Source organism: Stomoxys calcitrans, chromosome 2 (assembly GCF_963082655.1).
Source record: "Stomoxys calcitrans chromosome 2, idStoCalc2.1, whole genome shotgun sequence".
NCBI lineage: Eukaryota > Metazoa > Arthropoda > Insecta > Diptera > Muscidae > Stomoxys > Stomoxys calcitrans.
The window spans coordinates 125,469,869-125,493,814 of NC_081553.1; the positions used below are offsets into that span (position 1 = coordinate 125,469,869).

Sequence of the window (23,946 nt, forward strand, 5' to 3'; positions counted from 1 at the left end):
CATGGATTCTGCTAAGAAATGGGAGCTATACCTAGTCATAGACCGAATTAACACGTACTTGGCGCAGTTATTGAGAGTCATAACAGAACGCTATATGCCAAATCAGATTAAAATCGCGGTTTGTAAGGGATCAAGAAGTCTAATTGGCAGATCGGTTAATATGAGAGCTATATCATGTTATTGACCGATTTGAACCGTACTTGGCACAGTTCTTGGGAATCTTAACAGAACTTCATGTTCATGTTTCAGCGTAATCGGATGAAAATTGCGGCTTCCAGGGGGTCTAGAACTCAAATCGGGAGATCGGTTTATATGGGGTCTATATCCGGTTATTCACAGCCGTACTTGGCACAATTGTTGGAAGTCATAACGGAAAACTACATGCAAAATTTCAGACATATCGGACAAAAGTTGCAGCTTCCAGGGGCTCAGGAAGATAATTCGCGAGATCGATTCATTTAGGAGCTATATCAGGTTAAAGACCGATTGGGACTGTACTCAGCACAGTTGTCGAAAGTCTTACAAGAACACAACGTGCAAAATTTTATTCAAATCGCACAAAAATTGCGGCTTCTAGGGGCTCAAAAAGGGAGATCGGTTTATATTGGAGCTTTATCAGGTTATAGACCGATGTGGACCGTATTTGGAACAGTTGTTGAAAGTCTTAACAGAACACTGCGTGCAAATCGGACAAAAATTGCGGCTTCCAGGAGCTACGGAAGTCAAATCGGGAGATCGGTTTATATGGGAGCTTTATCTAAATCTGAACCGATATGGCCCATTTGCTATCCCCAACGACCTACATCGATATTAAGTATCTGTGCCAAATATCAAGCGACAAGCTTTACGCGTTCAAACTCTATCGTGATTTCGGCAGACGGGCGGACATGACTAGTTCGAATCAGAATGTCGAGGGGGTCCCCAATATATACATCCTTTGTGGAGTCGCAGTTCAATGTTTCGAGGTGTTACAAACGGAATGACTAGATTAGTATACCCCCACCCAATGGTGGTGGGTATAACAAGTAAGAGCGTGCCAAGTTCGGCCGGGTCGAATCTTATGTACCATCCACCATGTATAGTATTTGTCGAGTTCTTTGCGCGGTAACTCGTTTAAGGCAAATAAAGAATACTGAATAGTCCGATTCGGACTATAAATGAATTGAATGCTTAACATTGTAGTAGTCATTGTGTAATATTTCAGTCCATTTGGATAAGAATTGCGCCTTGCAGGGGCTCAAGAAGCAAAATCGAGAGATCGGTTTATATGGGCGCTGTATCAATCTATAGATCGATTTAGACCATATTAGACACGTATGTTGAAGGTCATGGGAGAAGTCGTTTTACAAAATTTCTGCAAAATCTTATGATTTGAACCATACTTAGCAAAGTTGTTGAAAATGATACCAAAACACCACGTGTAAAATTACAGCCAAATCGGACAAGAATACCGCCCTCTAAAAGCTGAAGAAGTCAAGACCCATGATCGGTTTATATGCCAGCTATATCAGTTTATGAACCGATTTGAACCATACTTAGCACCGTTGTTTAAGGTGATACCAAAAAACCACGTGCAAAATTTTAGTCAAATCGGACGAGAATTGCGCCCTCTAGAGGCTCAAGAAATCAAGACCCAAGATCGGTTTACATAGCAGCTATATCGAAACATGAACCGATTTGGTCCATTTATAATCCCAAGCGACCTACACTAATGAATAGTATTTGTAAAAAATTTCAAGCGACTAGCTTTACTCATTCGAAAGTTTGCGTGCTTTCGACAGAAATACGGACGGATGGACGGGCGGACAGACGGACGGACATGGCTTGATCGACTTAAAGTGTCATGACGGGGTCTAAGACTCATATTTCGAGGTGTTACAAACAGAATGACGAAATTTGTACACCCCCCCCATCCTATGGTGGAGGGTATAAAAATTAGTTTATAAAGGACCCATATCTATTTCCGCGCCACGTTTGGTATTGGTGTTATTGCAGAAAAAATAACCGTAATGACCACAGTTTGAATTAGCAAAACCCATGCTATAAATTCTTCCCTTACCACATTATAATTTTTTCTGCCTTTTTATAGAAATAAAGGTCAAAGCCACTGGTGTTTCACATTACATTGACTTGTTAACATGTAATAAAAGTAATAATTTATTATTAAATACAAAACCAGCCAACATCATCAGTACTCACAAATAATTATTGTTAGTCAATGTGGTGGTTTTAGCTACAAATATGGTAAAATCCAATCACATTTTATCAGAGAACTAAAAAAGGCCATAAAAGGAGAACATAGTGAGGGTTGAAATTGTTAGCAGTTATTTCAGTTTGTGTAGATACTTGACAATAAGTTATAGCTTATCTCTACACCCAGAAAAATAAGTCTGCTAAAATACGCAAACACTTGCTGTGTTTTTTTTTAGTACTGGATAGACAAGCCGTGAAGGACAAAAATAAAACGCAAAATTGTATCCAGTGCAAGTCTATTTTTATAGCCTACACCACTGCTGTGGTACAGGGTGTAATAACTTAGTGAATTTGTTTGTCACACCCAGAAGGAACAGAAAGAGACCCATTGATAAGTATACCGATCGACTAAGAATCACTTCCTGATTCAATTTAACTATGTCCGTCTGTCCATGTTGATTTGTGTAGAAAGTACAGGTCGCAATTTTCGTCCGATAGTCTCAAAATTTGACGACGACTACCACAAATCTCAGAAGTTTTCTCGAAATCGGTTCAGATTTAGATATAGCTCCCATATATATGTTCGTCCGATTTTGGATAATTTGCAATAGTGTTGACATTTGTCAACAGTAGTAATTCAATTTTGAACATATTTGCTCGAAATTTGATAAGGAAGACATGCACCGAGGTCCATCAAAATCGTTTCAGAATTGGATATAGCCCCCACATTGTACTAATAGGATAGGTGTAGGGTATTATACAGTCGGCACCGCCCCGACTTTTGCCTTTCATTGATTTCCGATTAGCAACGTGCCAAAAAAAGTGCAAATATTTGTAAAATTTATAAAACAAAATTTTTTTAAAAGCACAATATGTTTAAAAGTAGAGAATATGATTTTAGTAGTTATTTTGACTGCTTAAAAGCCTTTAATAAATGATAAAATTGTGAACTAAACAAATATGACCCTAAGTAAAGAGATGAAATGCAATATACAATTTTTTTTAAGTTTTGATAACATTTTTAGACTACTTTCAACCTCTAACAATTTCAAAACAGCAGAAATTGTTTGCTGTTTTAGCAAAAAATTACTGATGGCCCATAAAATTGGGATATGAACCCAGGCGATCGGCGTCTTAGGCGGACATGCTAACCTCTGCCGAAGTGGCCACCTTCAACTGAAACCTCCTACTGTCCCATTTTCAGAAATGGTTTTTGTTATTACAGAAAACTCTTTTGTTGTTTTAACTAACAAATTTATCTGGGTGTCGAAACCTCAAATAGAAAAAACCTCACGATTATTGGGCTTCTTAGGAAAGTCAGAGGCCACAGTGGCACAGAGGTTAGCATGTCCGCTTATGACGCCGAACGCATGGGTTCAAATCACGGCGTGAACACCAGAAAAATTTTCAGCGCTGGTTATCCCCTTACGATACTATGCTGGCTGCATTTGTGAGGTATACTCCATATTAAAACTTCTCTAACAAGTTTTGTCGCTATGCGACAAGCCGTTCGGACTCAACGAAAAAAAGGCCCCATATCATTGAGCTTAAAACTTAAATCGGACCGATATTCATACTACCCTTTCAAAACAACCCCCATACAGGAGCTGAGATAGCATGACCACAAGCTGATGAAGGGGTTACCCAGACATTTTAATCCATGGTTATACCACAGACACAGGAGACTGTCGATCGCCTTTAAATACCTAACGAGTTTCAATTGTTCACATCCACAAATTCAGACAAGTCTTTCAATAAAACGCGTTCGACCGCTATCATGATTTCGACAGACGTCTGTCTGGACGGGCGGGCATCAAGAATATATATGCTTTATGGGGTCTTAGATAAATATTTCGAGGTGTTACAATCGGAATGACTAGATAAGTATACCCCCATCCTATGGTAGTGGGTATACAAATGACCGCAATATTTAGCCAAGACGCCTCATTTTAAAGCAAATGTCTATACCTTTCCTACGATGTCCATACACACTCCCCAACTCGTATTCTATATACTCTAAATTCCATGTGGACTTTACTAAGATCGGTGAAAAATCTAACTTTCTGAAATATACTCTAAAATGTGAACCAATGTTTGGAATATTCTTTTGTCTTACTAGCTGACCCGGAGTGCTTCGCTACACCCATAGGTTAGGTTAGGTTGAAAAAAGGGTACAGATATTAATCCGCCCCATGCCACTATGGACATATACCTAAGCCAGTATTCGGCTTGTTGTGCGCTCTAAAAACTAAAAAGTAACCTCGAACAAGAAAATGTTAAGTTAGGAATTAAGTGCTACTTACAAAATCCTTAATTGTTATCTATACCACCCACTCCCCTAAGTTGGATCATGTCTGGCACCGTGTCCCCACCTAAGTACCGGTGTCTGTTAGGCAGGCAATCTCATATGCTCCAACGTCTCATCATCTTCCCCACATACTCTACACATGCTATTACTTGCCCCACCGAGTTTGCATAAGTGAGCTCGTAGTCGTATGTATCCCGTAATGACACCAAAAGCTATACTGATCTCCTTCTTACTTCGCTACGTCGATAAGTGTTTGCATTTACTCGTATTTAACTCTCAAATGACTTTCATTGGAATCCCGTTGTTCCGTTTGGCATTCATGTCCATTATTTGGCGTATAATTTTGGAGTAGGGCGATTATGCGATCCCCCGGGAATTGACGCATATTTTTATATAATTATCATATTCAACTTTTAAACACCTTTCGTTTGATATCCGGGGGACCCGAGAACAGATACCAAACTGTCCCGATCAGCATATATGTCCATTTGAGCGAGATTTTTGGGATGGAGCGGCATCTTTGGGACTTGACCCCAAATTTTCAAATAAGTTTCGAATTCAACTACCAATTACCTTTCATATGGTACCCATATTGCCCTTAATCGGTAAATATGTCCTTTTTGGGGCGGATTGTAGGGGTGGAACGGGCTCATTGATACTTGGGGTCAAATTGTTAAATCAATTTCGTATTTTGCCCTTAAATAACTTTCATTAGATACCCATATTGTCCCAATCGGTAAACATCTCCGTTGGGATGAATTTTCAGGTAGGGCTTCCATGCGGTTATTTGACCCCAAAGTTTCATACCCATTTTGTGTTTTTGAGTTACCGTAAGGCGGCACCTACATCAGCAGCACGGGAAAAATAAGTTTCTTAATTATTTTAATATGTATCTCCCCAGTACAATTTGTTTACGTGCTTCCAAAGACATTTTATTGAACCTCATATAGCCATGATTGACAAATATTCACATTTTGGGAGGTGTTTTGAGGAGTAGGCAACCTCTTATGACTTGAACCTCATTTTAAATACCATATTCGTAATCTACTACCGAATACCTTTTATTTGAGTCCCATATTATCATAATCGTCTAATATGCCCACTTGGGACGGTTTTGGTTTTGTGCCGGTCCCTTGGTAATTACAACCAATTTTTGATATTCTATAAACATATTCGTAATCTACTCTCGAAAATTTCTCATTGGAGTCCCGTATTGTCCCGATCAGTCCACTTTTAATTTGGGCGGTGCTTTTCTTGTCATTATGAGCTTGGGGAGGCGCCCTAGGTATTTGCATAACATTTTTTTACAATTATTCGTATTCTACTCCCGAAAACCTTTCATTTGAGAGTCATTTTATCCCGATCGGTCCACTTTTATTTCTGGCGGTACTTTTGAGACGGTTTTGGGCTTTCCACGGCTCCCTAGGTTCTTGTACCCAAATTTAAATATCATATTCATACTCTACTTCTAAATACCATTCATTTGAGTCCCATATTGTCCCGATCGGTCCACTTTTGATTTTGGGCGGTTTTGAACCTGGGGCAGCCTCTTAGGTACTTGGACCCAATTTTTAATACCATATTCGTATTTAACTCCCAAATATATTTAATTTGAGTCCCATATTGTCCTAATCGGAAAATTATCCTGCTGGGTGGTTTTTATGTCAAATTTGTACTCCACTTTTAAATACCTTCCATTTCATACCCATATGGCTCCAAGCGATTAAAGTGTCCTGTTGGATGATGTTTTTGGAAATGGGGGACCCCCGACACTTTGGGTGACATTTTTATGCCAAGATCATAGTCTACTCTTAAATACCTTTAATTTGATACTCATCTCCTCCCAATCGGTAAACATGTCCGTTCGGTTGGGTTTTGGGATGGGGCATCCCCCCAGGTTATTTGACGCCAAAGTTGTATAAAAAATTTGTGTTGTCGGTCTTACCAAAACTCGGCATACAAAACTTTTCTTATATCCGTGCACCCATCACCGAAATCTGGAGTTTTTGAATATTATGGTAAGGGGGAGGGGGGCCTATTTGGATTATATTTGTCTTTGATGAGTAGGTATATTATAACTAATTTTTCCAAATTTCAGCAAAATCCAAAATTAGACACACCTTCTTTTCAAAACAAAAATTTTTTTGTTACTATCTTTTTTCAAAATATTTGGTCAGGATTTTACATGTTTTTGTTTTAATATAAAAAAAAACCCACACACACACACTCCTATTCAATTTAAAAATTTCTCGAAATTCTAATGCAACAGATCTTTTCATTCATTCGTTTCTTTGCCTTTCAAAGTTATCTCGTAAATCTTGCCACCTTAGATAGAAGATTCGTTTGTGCCTTATTTGGGGGAAAATCCCCCACTTCCCGGCAAATGACTCATTCAAATTGTGTTCAAAATAAAAAATTTATCTCAAATAAGATTCACAAGTGTAGCACTATTTGTTCTACCGCTCACTCTGCATCACTCCTCCCCTCATCGTACAGCCTCTATCTCTATTGAAGTGGTTCGGCGAAAAAAAAGGTTGTTAAGTCTTATCTTTGAAGGTAAACATGGGAATATAAACAAAGAGAGCGCACTATAGGTACTTTTTGTGGAAGCGTATTTGAAACCCATAACACGTTTTCACGCAAACGCCAAATTTGAATGGCTCAATTTATTCCCAGGGAGTCACATGAAAAAGTGAAAACTTAAGAAGCCAGAGGTAACCTTCCTCTGGGCTCTATGATTAGTTGAAACACATAATTAAGACTCCAAAAACATCGCAGGCATAGTAATGAAACAAATCCATACAAAACGATTCGATATAGCCCCGTGTTAATTACTTTGTCACATACGTAGTTTCGTATGACGAATGAATTGCAATTCACAGTTTTTGTATACCTCTTTTTCTCAAATTGTATAATAACTTTTTGCCAAAATTTTAATTCAATTCGAGCACTTTTAACGATTTGTTTTAAACCAACCGGTTGTAGGTATACGAAATTCAAAAAAAGAAAAACAGTTGCTAAACGTTTTTGGTTTTGTTTTTTGCCGCGCCTCGGTTGTTGCTTTTACTTGAATTACCTGTAGATCACTGCCATGGTGATGAACGCAGATCGCTTCATGCAGCGATTCCAGCGATGGCAAAAAATGCTTTGTGTTTTTTTGGAGAATTTATGTGAACGCTGTTCTGCTGCCCGCCTCTCAGTCGCTGCTGACTGCTACACTGGTTAATTGCTGTTGCTTTTGTTGTTGTTTTTTATGGGTCTCCAATTCAGTTTAGTTTTGTTTTCCGAGATGATTCACTTTTTGTTTTGTTTATTTTTGTTGGAGCACATGTAACGCTTTTGCTATGGTATTTTGTGCCTCCTCTCAATTGACAGTGAGTCTCCCTGCAACGATCTGTAAGAAAAACTAAAAAAGAGAGAAAAACATGAGAAATGAAACACATCAAAAGTAAGTCAATTAAAACGTCAACATCGACATCATTCACGAAACAACATTGTTTATTGCCATCAGCGGCACATGCATGAATGAATCTCTACGTAGGTCGGTATGAAAGTTTTCTTAAAGTAAAAATATGTTTGTTAAACCTGATATTTTATGTATAAAAATCAATTGGTGTTTATTTGTTTGTTTGTGTGTGCATAATGATCCCGTGGTGAAAATAGGGTACTACATTTTTTTTACATCTAAAGGGGGAGCAGACCCTCCCCCTTACCATAATTTTCAGAAACGACAGATCTCAGAGATTTGGTGCGATTTAAGCAAAATTTTGTGTGCTTATAGTAACCTACAAACAAAAATTTGGTATTCAAATTTCGGATGGGGTACCTAGGGGTGGCGCCCCACCACAAAACCTACCAAGTACATACATACACCAAACTCGACAATATGGGACTCAAATGAAAGGTATTTAAGATAAGAAAACATATCTAACCTAAAACACCCTTAAATCGGACATATTTACCGACCAGGACAATATGGGACTCAAATGATAGGTATTTGCGAGTAAAATACGAATCTGATATCCAAATTTGGGACAAAGTGTGTGGGGGTCAACCCCTTTACCAAAACACCCCCCAAACAGGACTTATTTACTGACCATGGCAATATAGGGCTTAAATAAAAGGTATTTGAGTGTAGATACGAATCTGATATCCAGATGTGGGGCCAAGTGTTTGGGGGGCCGCCCATCCCCGAGAACATACCCCAAAGAAGACAAATTTACGACCATAGCAATATGGGACTCAAATGAATGGTCATTAGAAGTAAAGCATTAATCTGATATCGATGTTCGGGAGAAGTTTCTATGGGGCCACCCCACCCCCATAACACCACCCAAATAGGAAGTATTTGCTGACCATTGCAATATGAGGCTCAAATAAGAGGTATTTTAAAGTAGAACACGAATCTGATATATATTTTCAAAGCTAAGTCACTGAGTGGCCGCCCCATCCCCCAAACCGGTCATGTTAGCCGTTTAAGGAAAAATGGAGCTCAAATGAAGGGTATTTGGGAGTAAACCATGAATCTGACATCGACATTCGGGACTAACTATCTAGGGGACCCATCACCGTAACTACCCCCAAGTAGGACGTATTTGCTCACCAAGACAATTAGGGTCTTCATGACAGTGGTGCTCGATATTCATAGTTTTGTGGGGCCCATAACCCAAACCGGACATATTTGCTGGCTTTTTCAATAAGGGCTTTAAGTGAATGGTATTTGAGATAAGAAAATGAGTTTGATGTCCAATTTTGAGGTCAATGGCAATATGGGTTTCAAATTCAATAGAGCACGTTGCTGATATATTTTGAGGGCTTAGTGTTTGGGAGACCACTCCACTCCCCAAAACACCCCTAAATCGGGTATATTTACCGACCATCTCAATGTGGGGCTTAAATGAAAGGAATTGGGGGGTAGAGCATGAATTGATATCCACTTTCGGGACCAATTTTCTGGTGGTCTACCCCTTTCCCAAAATACCCCACAAACATAAATATGGGGGGACTACCTCATCCCCGAAAATATTCACAAATCAGACATCTTAGAATATCGGGCTAAAATAAAGTATTTTAAGAATGGAGTACACCTTACATCCGAACATAAATTTGTAAACCAATTAAGATGGGATTCAGATAAAGACATTTATATTGTTAAACTATTTGTCAAGCGATATACTATTGGGTTGCCCAAAAAGTAATTGCGGATTTTTCATATAGTCGGCGTTGACAAATTTTTTCACAGCTTGTGACTCTGTAATTGCATTCTTTCTTCTGTCAGTTATCAGCTGTTACTTTTAGCTTGCTTTAGAAAAAAAGTGTAAAAAACGTATATTTGATTAAAGTTCATTCTAAGATTTATTAAAAATGCATTTACTTTCTTTTAAAAAATCCACAATTACTTTTTGGGCAACCAAATATTTTCGTAGCATGGTATTTCACTAAAAGCTCTTTAATTGTCGAAAATAAATATTCCAAGAACAATTTGGTTCCATATAAAGTAAAAGAAGGCGCAGTGGAGCGGGCCCGGTCCAGCTTGTAGCTCCCATATAAACCGATCTCCCGATTTGATTTCTTGAGCCCCTACAAGCCGCAATTTTTGTCCGACTTAGCTGAAATTTTGCATGTAATATTCTGTGATGACTTCAAACAATTGTGCGGCGTATGGTCCGAATCGGTCTATAGCCTGATATAGCTCCCATATAAATCGATCTCCCTATTTGACGCAATTTTTGTCCGATTTGGCTGAAAGTTTTGTATGAGGTGTTTTGTTATGACTTTCAACAACTGTGCTAAGAATAGTTCAAATCGGTTCATAACCTGATATAGCTGCCATATAAACCGGTCTGTGATCTTGACTTCTTGAGCCTCTACAGGGAGAAATTCTTATCCGATTTGGCTAAAATATTGCATGATGTGTTTTGTTATCACTTCCAACAACTGTATTAAGAATGGTTCAAATCGGTCCATTGCCTGATATAGCTGCCATATATACCGATCTGGAGTCTTGACTTCTTCAGCCACTTGAGGGCGCAATTATTATCCGATTTATCTGAAATTTTGCATGAGGTGTTTTGTTATCACTTTCAAGAGCTGCCATATATACAGATCTGGGTCTTGACTTCTTTAGCCACTTGAGGGCGCAATTATTATCCGATTTAGCTGGAATTTTGCATGAGGTGTTTTGTTATAACTTTCAAGAACTGTACTAAGAATAGTCCAAATCGGTCTATAATCTGAGATAGCTGCCATATAAACCAATATGGGATATTGAATTCTTGAGCCTCTACGGCTTCTCTCATGACCGTTAACATACGTGTCGAATATGGCATGAATCGGTTTATAGCCTAATACAGCTCACCTATAAACCGATCCCCCTATTTTACTTTTTCAGCCTCTAAAGTGAGCAATGCTTACTAGATTTAGCTGAAATTGTACACAATGACTTCTACTATGGTCTCCAATATTCAGTTCAATTATGGTATGAAATGAACCATTACTTGATATTGTTCCAATAACATAGCAATTATTTTCTTGTATCCTTTGTTTGCCTAAAAAGAGATACCGTGGCAAGAACTCGACACATGCGATTTAGGTGGAGGGTATATAAGATTCGGCCCGCCCGAACTTTGCACGCTTTTACTATTATAACCTAGTGATTTTTACCCAAAGTTCAGTCCAGCGGAATTTAAAACATTTTAAGTTGTGGACAAATTTCAAATTAATATCATATTTATTTACAGCTTTGTGGGGCTAATGGTACATCCATGTCAGTTCACTTGTTTCTTGGCTTAACTACACAATAGTACTAGAGAAAGTTCATTGATCCTACTGTAATCCATGTGACCTATTAGTAAAACTAAACAAATCTTCTCAAAGCTTGAGTCCCTGGATCCAGTAAAAATAACTTGTGAACTTATAATATATATGTATCTTGATTTCAATATGATTATAAATGTTGCCAAATTTGGTATTTGACTTCTCAGCATCGATGTATGTATGATTTTTGTTATACATTTACATAATTTTGTACACAAATACGCTATGACAAACATACATACATACATTTGAATATTTGTACGTAACGTGTTAATAAACGGGTGCTAAAATTTATGCTAATGACTATTTTATAAGCTTACTGTTCGCACTCATCATAATGGCATAGTGTTGCTAAAGGTATTCGGTTACTTTTCGTTGGATTTCAACAGTAACATGCATACGAAATGTATATGGCTGTGAATATTTGCCATAGTTATTTCAAATATTTCTGTCTTATTATCATTGACACTATAGTAAACTGGAACATAATACAATTACAAGTACCAAGAACGTTTCCTACCGCGGAAAGTACACACAAAACTGTAAAGTATATAAACCAAAATTAAGCAAGGCAAAAAAGGGGCGGTACCGACTACATAACTGATTACACCCAGCCTACGCGTCTTAATTGGGCGATATAATTATATACACGATATATATCTAATTTTGAACCAATTACGATGTACTTTGACAGAGGTGTTCAGATTAGTAATAACAAGTAAAAGCGTGCTAAGTTCGGCCGGGCCGAATCTTATATACCCTTCACCATGGATCGCATTTGTCGATTTCTTTTCCCGGCATCTCTTCTTAGGCAAAAAAAAAAGGATTTAAGAAAAGATTTGCTCTGCTATTAGAGCGATATTAAGATATGGTCCGGTTTGGACCACAATTAAATTATATTTATGTTGGAGACCTGTGTAAAATGTCAGCCAATTCGAATAAAAATTGCGCTCTTTGTGGGCTCAAGAAGTAAAATAGAGAGATCGATTTATATGGGAGCTGTATCGGGCTATAGACCGATTCAGACCATAATAAACACGTATGTTAATGGTCATGAGAGAATCCGTCGTACAAAATTTCAGGCAAATCGGATAATAATTGCGACCTCTGGAGGCTCAAGAAGTCAAGATCCCAGTTCGGTTTATATGGCAGCTATATCAGGTTATGGACCGATTTGAACCATACTTGGCACAGTTGTTGGATATAATAACGAAACACGTCGTGCAAAATTTCATTCCAATCGGATAAGAATTGCGCACTCTAGAGGCTCAAGAAATCAAGACCCCAGATCGGTTTATATGACAGCTATATCGGGTTATGAACCGATTTGAACCATATTTGGCACAGTTGTTGGATATCATAACAAAATACTACGTGCCAAAATTCATTCATATTGGATAAGAATTGCGCCCTCTAGAGGCTCAAGAAGTCAAGACCCAAGATCGGTTTATATGACAGCTATATAAGTTTATGGACCGATTTGAACCATACTTGACACAGTTGTTGGATATCATAACAAAACACGTCGTGCAAAATTTCATTCCAATCGGATAAAAATTGCGCACTCTAGAGGCTCAAGAAGTCAAGACCCAAGATCGGTTTATATGGTAGCTATATCAGGTTATCGACCGATTTGAACCATACTTGGCAAGGTTGTTGGATATCATAACAAAACACATCGTGCAAAATTTCATTCCAATCGGATAAGAATTGCGCACTCTAGAGGCTCAAGTCAAGACCCAAGATCGGTTTATATGGCAGCTATATCAAAACATGGACCGATATGGCCCATTTACAATACCAACCGACATACACTAATAAGAAGTATTTGTGCAAAATTTCAAGCGGCTAGCTGTACTCCTTCGGAAGTTAGCGTGCTTTCGACAGACAGACGGACGGACAGACGGACGGACATGGCTAGATCGACATAAAATTTCACGACGATCAAGAATATATATACTTTATGGGGTCTAAGACGAATATTTCGAGTAGTTACAATCAGAATGACGAAATTAGTATACCCCCCATCTTATGGTGGAGGGTATAAAAACAAGTAAAAAGGCGTTAAGTACTGCCGAACCGAAGTTTGGATACCCACAACCTCGGCTATATATGTAAACCACCTTTCCGATGAATCCGGAGAAAAATGCATACCTAATGCCCCATAACAGCTATATCGAAATATGTTCCGATTTGAGCCAAATGCTAATATGTACAAGTCATTGTTCAATTGTGTATAATACAATATTGGTCTTTTTAGTAGATATATATAAAAATAAACTGATCTAAATCATATACGACGCGGATGTCGAAAAGCCTAACATAAGACACTGTGTCAAATTTCAGTGAAATCGGATTATAAATACGCCCTTTATGGGGGCCAAGACTTTAAATCAAGATATCGGTCTAAATGGCAGCTATATCCAAATCTGTACCGACTTGGGCCAAGTTGTAGAAAACGTCGAATAGCCTTACCCAACTCACTGTCCCAAATTTCGGCGACCTCGGACAATAAATGCGCCTTTTATGGGCCCAAAACCTTAAACCGAGAGATCGATCTATATGGCAGCCATATTCAAATCTGGACCGATCTGGGCCAAATTGAAAAAAAGATATCGAAGGGCATAATACAACTCACTGTCCCAAATTTCGGCGACATCGGACAATAAATTCGCCTTTTATGGGCCCAAAACCTTAAATCGAAAGATCGATCTATATGGCAGCTATATTCAAATCTGGAATGATCTGGGCCAAATTGAAGTAAAATGTCGAAGGGCCTAACACATCGAATAATAAATGCGCTTTTTGTGGGCTCAAAATCTTAAATCGAGCCAAATTAAAGGAAGATGTCGAAGGGCCTATCACAACTCACATAATTGTAAATAACGTATTTTCTACAGAGTTGTCAACGTCGGATGCAACTTTGATGAGACAGGGAGACGTTGGATCCAACCTGACATCACTTTATCTGCCTTTTGACTTTCTGACACCGCAACAGACAGGAAACGAGGTACTAATAGGGTGCGATGCGAACTCTCACCACTTTTCGTGGGGTAGTACCAACACTAAAAAGCATGGCTAGGCCTTGGCAGAATTCTTGAATACTAACGACCTAATAACATAATATTGGTAACACCGCTAGGTCTTTCGATGATAGTTGTCCTCTTCGAGAAAGGAAATCAAGAAAAACGCGGGATGACCGGAAAAATTCACAACATTGGGAAAGAGTTCCGCAGACTTTACAACAGAGCACGTCGTGAAAAAGCGGTTGCGATATGTATTATAAGCGGTTCAAAGAATACACATGTTGAGGATTTTGATGAAAACGCATTTTTCACAGGATACGACGGGACTCACGGAGACACCTGCATCTTGGAATAATGAAATTGATGGAAGGCTTATTACTACAGAGTTTATGGTAAATGAAGCCTCGAGGAGCTTCAAAACATTTAAGTCACCCGGAACTAATGGAATATATCCAGTGTTACTACAGAAGGAGGCCGACTATTGCGCACCCCTTTTGACCACTATTTTCACAGCGTGCCTATCACTTGCATATACTCCGAAAATCCGGCAGGAGGCAAGGGTGGTATTTACACTCATGCACAGCAAGGCAAGTTATGCGACACCAAAGGCCTGCAGACCTATAAGCCTTACGTCATTTTTACTCATTACGGACGATGACTGCGGAGGGATTTGAACCCGTCTGCTATGCAAACGATGTTATGATACTTCTAAGAGATAAGGATCCGAATCAGCTATGCAGAAGGGCCGAAAGGGTTTTGCAGATAACATACGACTGTATGAATACTGAAACCTGCCTGTTCAAGAGAAAGACGAAGGTGGGCCAATTGGAGGCACCACATATCCTCAATAGAACGATTTCGATATCTGTCAAGGTCAAATACATAGGAGTTATCTTGGACAGGAAGGACAATACTGAGAAGACTCACAGATGTTTGGCACAATATAGACAGGAGAATGGATAGAGGATAGAAGCAGGTCATACCATCGCGGTGTAATCGAGACGACGATAGGAAACCCAGATAGATAAGAAGAGGTTTCCGACCGGATACCTGAGATGGCACTTAAGGTCGAACGCGAGGCACTGCTGCCAGCGGCACAGTCTTGGATTGACGGAACCCTGGTATTTCTACCAGGGAGATCATGCTATACAGATGGATCAAAGCTAAAGGACAGAATGGGCCTAGGGGTACAGCTGGTAAACTATCGATAATCTCAACATTTGATACTTCCAATATTTCTAATAATTAATATCGATAGTATCGATACTATCGTTAATTTCCCATCACCTATCAAATGAAAATGAGAAGTAAAAATCAGAAGATCGATTTAAGGGAAGCAATATCATTTTTGGCCCAGTCGGATAAAAAAATTACTTTGCCGATAGCATACATAGGAGAAATATCAACCGATATTCACAGAAAAAATATTAATCGTTCCATCGATGAATTTCCAGTTCTACCTGGGGTCTACATTAAGGGTACAGAGACTGAGATATGTTTTTGACTGCCTAACCATAATACAATCCTGCAGGCAGAGATCCGGGCGATCACGGAATGCGTGAGGTGGTATGGTTTTCACCCTAGAACGTCGAGTGTGAACATCTTTTTGTACAGTGAACTAGCCATCAGGGCAATAACAACTAGGACGGTAAGGTCACGAACAATCTTGGAGTGTAACAAGGAGAATAACGCCTACTCTGAGGATGGCACAATCCGCATCGTTTGGATGCCGGGTCATAGCGGAGTAAGGGGGAATGAAATAGCAGACGAGTTGGCAGTGAAGGCCAGAGGACTGCCGTCAATAAACTTGGTTAACCCGAAGCCTTTCGGGTCAACCAATACATGTATACATATGTTAAATAGACAGACCTTGACCCGCATTCACACTGGCCACTTCGTTTACAAGTTCGATAAATTACGCGCGTGTGAAGTTGGTCTCTTCGTGTCTAGAATTTTGTTGTGTCAAATGATTGTATACATCCCATACACATTCCATCAACGATATGATGATTTCAACTATGTACGAGTAGATCCCCAATCTCAATCCAACTGCACTTTGGAACCACTTCTGAAGATTGAGATAACAGTATTCTATGCACAATCTTAGAAATGCGTAGCCTAAAGATCATATAATGAATATGTGTCAATAGTAGGTAGTATGAGTCCTTCTTCCGTCTTCCCTAAATTTCTATCGATTCTAAAATGGAGCCATAATCGTACCTATATTTTATTAGCAGACCCAGTTCCCTCCAACTAAAACCTTATGGACCTCACTGATCTCGCGATCCCGACAGAGACTGGTCTTTGAATATTCGATAATTCTCGGGAACAAATCTTGCTATATACAGCAAGATGGTCCTACGGCGATTGATAGCGCAAAGATAAATTCATATCGTGGATTGGACCTATGAATTTTGCTTCCTTTGACAGTTGCAGTGCGACAAAATTTGTAGATAACAGTTTAAATACTGATTCTTAGTATCGACGAGAAAGGCTTTTGATCCATCTTTCTCTGATTTTATCCTGTTATTGTTGTTACTATCATCAAATTTACCATAATCGGTTACTTAAGACCTACACTTCACTGCCATATGTTTGAGAGCAAAAGATATTTTCGATTACCTCTGCATAAGTAGTAGTCATGCAGCCATACTTGTAATAACGGTGTTAACTCCAATGATGTAAAGTACAAAAGTGTTGTTGCTATTATTACCGTTACCGCTGCCATCGTTTGATGTTTGAAGAGGTGTTGCGTTTGCCATTTCCCGCCTAATCACACTGAAATCGTTTATTTGTATCAATAATTCAATAAACGATGCAAAATAATTATAAACTATAATTGAAGTGCATGAAGTCTATTAACAATGTAATTCGCGAGCAAAATGCCAGTGCTGGCTTCGCTAAATGCTGCATGCACCAACATCTACAAGAGAAGGATATAGTTGTAGGGAGACATACCTGCTCATATTATATTATTTGGGGAGTTCTTTCTGGAGTGACAGAACATTACACTCAATAGGTATTTAAATGTACAATAATAAAGTATGTCAAGAAGCTAAGTTTTAGGAGACATTTGCAATACCTAAATGAGCAAAATATTGTAACATCATTGAAACTCTTTAAAACATAGACCAAGTCAAGTAATATTGAAAATCTTCCAAGACCTTAATCCTCCTTCAAAAGAAAATGATGTCAAAATCAGTTGATTTCATAAGGTCAGTCAAGTCACTCATTTGAGTCGACAGAATTAGTGTGATGCCATGAAGGCAGAGGTTAGCATGACCGCCTATGTCGCTAAACGCCTGGGTTCAAACCCTGGCGAGAACATCAGAAAAATTTGTCAGCGGTGGTTATCCCTTCCTAATGCTCGCAACACTTGAGAGGTACTGTACCAATCGGTATGGCAGCCATGTATAAAATTCTCCACAAAGAGGTGTCGCATTGCGGCACGCCGTTCGGACTCGGCTATAAAATGGAGGCCCCTTATTATTGAGTTTAAACTTGAATTGTACAGCACTCATTGATACGTGAGAAGTTTGTCTCAGTTATTTAAGGAAATGTTCATAGAAACATTTGCATTGCCATTAAAATATAATTGCATTCATTAAGTTGTTCTGATTTGATTTTCAAAGTTCTGTCATTCTAAAAAAAAACACCCGCCTTATGCAGATGTGAGCCTCTAAACGGATAAGCAGAGAGGAAATTTAATGAAAGGTTACGTTATGGATTTTGGGTTCAACATCAATATAGGTGCTTATATTTATAATTTGAACTTAAGTGATAGGCCAACATGATTACAGGCAAAATTTGCATATTTGTGAAAAGGGTTTGTAATTATAACTCTAAGAAATGGCGGTTACTGGTGCATGACAACAACTAAGCCACCAATATTCCAATGACAAGCTTTTAAACAAACTGCGTGACAACGCCGTTCATCAGCCAGCCTGGGGGTAAAAAAATCCATATTAGGCTGATAGTATTCGGTCCGTAGAGTTCCCAGGCCAAACTTTTTATTTAAGGCCCTTCAATATAAACTTGTTCGAAGACGAAGGGACACTGTATTTTGCGATATATTCAAGATATATAAGAGATGGGTGTATCGATTAAGGAAAATCAAATATTTGGTGCACTACATCGAATCAGAAAGTAATTTGTAGCAAATCAGTTTACTTAACAATGGAGATAGCTTTCTCCTTCTTAGCGTTGCAAATAAAAGAACAAACTATAAGAAGTAAACGTGTGCTAATTATAGCGTATCTATTTAAAGGCAAACAAGGATAATAGATAAGAATTGCTATGCTATTAGAGCTATATCAGATTATGAACCGATTCGAACCATATTCTTCCATAGTAGAAGTCATTGCGTAAAATTTCTGCCGAATCGGATAAGCATTGCGCCCTCTAGAAGCCCAAGAAGTCAAATCGGAAGATCGGGTTTTATGGGAAGTACATCAAGTTATGAACCGAGAGAGAAGCCATTGTTAAAAGTTTCAGCCGAATCGGATGAGAATTGCTCCCTCTAGAGGCCCAATAAGTCAAATGAATCGGTTTAAATGGCAAATATATCAACACATGGACCGATTTGGCCCATTGACAGTCGCTACTGGCCTACACTATCAAGTAGTAGTTGTGCAAAATATCAAGCGCTTAGCTTAATTCCTTCGAAAGTAAGCGTGCTTTTGACGGACATACATCCGCACAGTGGGATAAAACCGAAAAAAAGCTAGTAAAAAATATGTCATGTGAGAATGAATAGAGATATCTCTTGAAAATTTGCAATGGTTAGACATGAGGTTACCGAGATCGTGCGCAAAATTTCAAGGCTTTAGGTGGTACGGACGCCTCTTGGCAGGCCCCTTAAGTCGGCCATCTCAATATTTCGCAAAATTGTTCGGTCTGGAAAATCTTCATTTGTGGTTCGATTTTCAAAATTCTTTTTTTGCTGGATAGCGCAAATTTCAATGAATTATCTCTACCCGCTGACAAAAAATAGTAGAAGCGTGCTAAGTTCTTCAAATACATATGAGTTATATCAAGTTGAAGCTGGAAGTCAAGACCCAAGATCGGTTTATATGGCGGCTATATCAGGTTATGGACTGATTAAGACCATACTGGGCACAGCCATATGTGCAAAATTTGAGCCAAGCTCAAGAAGTCAAAATCAAAGATCTGTTTATATGGCAGCTTTTCAAAACATAGACCGATTTAACCCATTTGCAATCCCAACTGACCTACACCGATAAGAAGTATTTGTACCTAGCTTTACTCCTTCAAAATTAAGCGTGCTTAATGGTGGAGGGCATAAAAATTGTCTAAGTGAGTCTGTAAAGGACTGCCACTCTTATCTAACCTTGGCCGATATCTCTTTATACACAAATAAAAGATAATGGATAAGAATTAAAATCCTATTTCAGCTATATGGCCCTATGGGGGCCATACTTGGTTTGGCTGTTCGTGACCAATAATAAATCGGATTAGAATGGCTCCCTCTAGAGGCTCAAGAAGTATAATCAGGAGATCAATTTATATTGAAGCTATATCAGGTTATGAACCGATTTAGGTCATACTTTACTCAGTTGTTGATGGTTAAACACTTCATGCAAAATGTCAACAAAATCGGATAATAACTGCGCCCTCCAGAGGCTCAAGAAGTCAAGATCCGAGATTGGTTTATATAGAAGCTATATCAGGTTAGGAACCGTTTTGGACCATACGTGGCAGAATAGTTAGAAGTTAAAGTAAAACACTTGGTGGAAATTTTCAACCAAATCGGATAAGAATTGCGGCCTCTAAAGGCTCAAGAAGTCAAGATCCGATATCGGTTTATATGGCAGCTATACCAAAACATGGACCGATTTGGCCCATTTACAATCTCACTTATAAAAAGTATTTATGCAAAATTTCAAGCACCAAGCTTTACTCCTTCGAAAGTTAGATATAGCTCCAATAGCAAAACAGTTCTTATTCAATATTCTTTGATTGCCTAAAAAGAGATACCGCGTAAAGAACTCGACAAATGCGATCCATGGTGGAGGGTATATAAGATTCGACCCGGCCGAACTTACTACGCTTTTACTTGTTTCGAATAAGATTAATTGAACTGTTAAATCAATATAGTCAATCACTGCGAGAAAAACCAAATTTACAACATTCTCTCATGTATACTATTTTTATTTTCTTTTGCGAATAAAAGTAAATATATGTTGCATCATCTAAAATCAAAACTATGCCAATTTATATATTAGTATACTGGAAATACAGAAGAAAAATCTTAATTATGTATACTTTGTCAACATCTGGTTTACGGTTAAATTATTAAAACTTCCATAATAATGTAGTTCAATGATTTTTAAATTGTATGCGAAAATAAACAAATAAACATCTCCTAGAATATGCTAATAACTCAATTGGAAGATTTATTTTATTGTGATATTTGAAATTTAATTATATTTATTTCACTGTGACCGAAACCAGATTTGACACATTATTTGCTTTCTTAAATCTATATCAGATTAAAATGTCGGTTTACTTTTGGAGATCGGAAACAACAAAACTCCCTATACATGTTATATACAAATTATGATTTGAAACAGGAAAATGTTGAAAGCGATAACAAGACATAAACGCCATGGAAGAAACAGGGACTGGTTCTTTTTTCAATTTAGAATAAATGAAATTGTCATTGAAGAAGTTCAATGATTTTTACCTTGACAAACATGTGACAGGGCCAAAAGTCAAACTTCGGCCTTGATTTTTTACTAATAGTACATGCGAAAAAAAATAATTCGTTAGCCATAAACAATCTTTTCGGGAAGAAAAAGTCTTTTAATGATAAAGTTGGCACTTTCTATATGATTTATCACGCAAACAATCTATGCGCTATAGAAATTCTTGTTGCAACATTTTTGTTTGTGATATTTGGTTTGTGGTATACGAGCATTTTTTCTACACTCAAAAAAATAAAACGTTTGGAATATATCTGCAACAAACAATCTGTTTTACTAGAGATGTACTCTTTATAGAAACTGAGTAACATTTACCTCCGCAGTTGAACGTTAGACGTGAATTTGCAAACTTTAGATTAAAAATTCACTACGTTTATGGTAAAGCCTTTAATAACTTTTTCAGCGGTAGAGGATGGCTCTACGCGCTTAAATCCAAAAATTCTTTCCAGTCAAAATCCTTTTTCAGTAAAAGATGTTTTATTACACGTAAAGAAGCGTTGCCTTAGTTTATCTCTTGTGACTCTTCACTATGGCAGAGAGTGGGAGGCCCTGAGCTTACAAAGGCGTACGCTCAAACGCCTCATTTTTTTTAATGAGTAAAGATATTGAACAGAGGTACACCCTTTGATAAGGATACGGATCGACTCAGAACCAAATCGGGTAATAAATATGACTTTTATGGGCTTCAGACCTTTTATCGGGAGATCGGTCTACATGGCAGCTATATCTAGATATAGTCCGATCCAAACCATATTTTGGGCGGATGTCGGGAGACGTAAAACTACCCACTGTTTCAAATTTCAGTGAAATCGGGTAATAAATAGGGCTTTTATGGGCTTCAGACCCTTTATCGGGAGATCGGTCTATATGGCAGCTATATCTATATATAGTCCGATCTGAACCATATTTGGGTCAGATGTCGGGAGGCCTAAAACTACTCACTGTTTTAAATTTCAGCGAAATCAGATAAAAAATAAAGCTTTTATGGGCTTCAGACCCTTTATCAGGAGATCGGTCTATACAGCAGCTCTATCTAAATATAGTCCGATCCAAATCATATTTAAGGCGGATGTCGGGAGACCTAAAATTGCAAACTGTTTCAAATTTCAGCGAATTCGGGTAATAAATAGGGCTTTTAAGGGTTTCAGACCTTTTATCGGGAGCTCGGTCTATATGGCAGCTATATCTAAATATAGTCCGATCTGAACCATATTTGTGTCAGATGTTGGTAGGCCTAAAACTACTCACTGTTTCAAATTTCGAAATCGGATGAAAAATTAAGCATTTATGGGCATTAGACCCTTTATCGGAAAATCGGACTATTTAGCAGCTATATCCAAATATGGTCCGATTTGGCCCGTTCAAGAACTTAACCAGCGTGCATCAAAAAGACATATCTGTGCCAAATTCCAGTTGAACATCTCAATTTTTGAAGGCTGTAGAGTGATTACAACAGACGGACGGACAGACACACAGACATCGTTAAATCGTCTTAGAATTTTAAGACGATCCGAAATATATATATACTTTGTAGGGTGGGAAATTGATATTTCGATGTGTTGCAAACGGAATGACTAAATGAATATACTCCCGATCCTACGGTGGTGGGTATAAAAATAAATCGTTTGGAAAATTTTTTGACACAAAAAATACTATTATTACGAAGTTTTTCTTTTGTTGTAACTGGGTAACGTTTCGCTTCGCCGTATCAGACGTAGACCATAAACGTAGCATATTGAACGAACCTAACTTTGTGTAATATAAACCCTTTAACAGCTACGCCTACAGAAAAGAGGACCTCTCCCTTGTTCTAGGCCAACAACTCTTTAAAGGCAACAGTGTTTCAATAGCCGCAAACGATTATTCGTTGAAAACGACGTCGGCGAGCTTAAAGCAAAATAAGTCGGCTGTGGCGAGGATTATCATGACAAGAGTACATTGATGAACTTCAACCTTTGTATGGCGATGAATTCAATCAGGGCCAACGCTCGCTAAATGTCAAATTCCATGAGGTAGAGGCATCTTCGGGCATTTCTTCCACCAGCATACATTCGATATTCCATGAACACCTTGTCTTAAAAACAGGTTTGATCTCATTGAACTCCGCATAATTTGACAACAGCTAACAAAAGGCTCGCGTCGGTTAGTGCGCCGAAAAGTTAATCTCACATGCGTATGAACCCGAAACAAACAAAAACAAGTAAAAGCGTGCTAAGTTCGGCCGGGCCAAATCTTGGGAACCCACCACCATGGATTCTGCTAAAAATTTATACAAACTAAATTTAGTTGAATGGCTTCTGTCAAACCAGCAAAATTAAAGCTTCTAGGAACCAAACAAGGATAATCGAAAGACCGGTTCATAAGGGAGCTTTATCAGGTTATATACCGATTTGGACCATACTTGACAAATCGGGAAATCGGTTTATATGGGAGCTAATACAGGTTAAAAATCGATTTGAACCTTACTTGGCATACTTATTAGAAGTCATAACAGAACAATATGTGCAAAATTTAAGCCAAATCGAATGAAAATTGAGGTTTCTAGGGGCTCAAGAAGTCAAATTGAGAGATCGGTTTATATGGCAGCTATACCAGGTTATTGACCGATTTAGACCGTACTTGGGGCACAGTTGTTGGAAGTCATAACGGAATACAATATGCAAAATTTCGGTCTCCAGTGGCTCAAGAAGTTATGAGATCGGTTTATATGGGGGCTCTGTCAGGCTATTGACCAATTAAGACCGTACTCAGCAGAGTTGTTGGAAGTCATAACAGAACACTACGTGCAAAATTTCAGCCAAATCAGACAGAAATTGTGGCTTCCAGGGGCTCAAGAAGTCAAATCGGGAGATCAGATTATATGGGAGCTATATTCAAA

At 38.4% G+C, this 23,946-nt stretch overlaps 1 protein-coding gene across 2 annotated transcripts in view; it reads right to left on the reverse strand.

Moving 5' to 3' along the window:
• LOC106084472 (gelsolin) overlaps positions 1–23,946 on the reverse strand; it is a 134,045-nt gene that overhangs the window by 82,154 nt on the left and 27,945 nt on the right. The window contains exon 2 of one of the 2 annotated variants that reach the window (XM_013248174.2): positions 7,578–7,907. In XM_013248174.2, coding sequence (XP_013103628.2) covers positions 7,578–7,618 — 41 coding nt within the window. In that variant the 5' untranslated portion in view covers positions 7,619–7,907. Of the gene's footprint in view, positions 1–7,394; positions 7,553–7,577; positions 7,908–23,946 lie in introns of those variants that run through there. The other variant, XM_013248175.2, reaches the window with a different exon arrangement.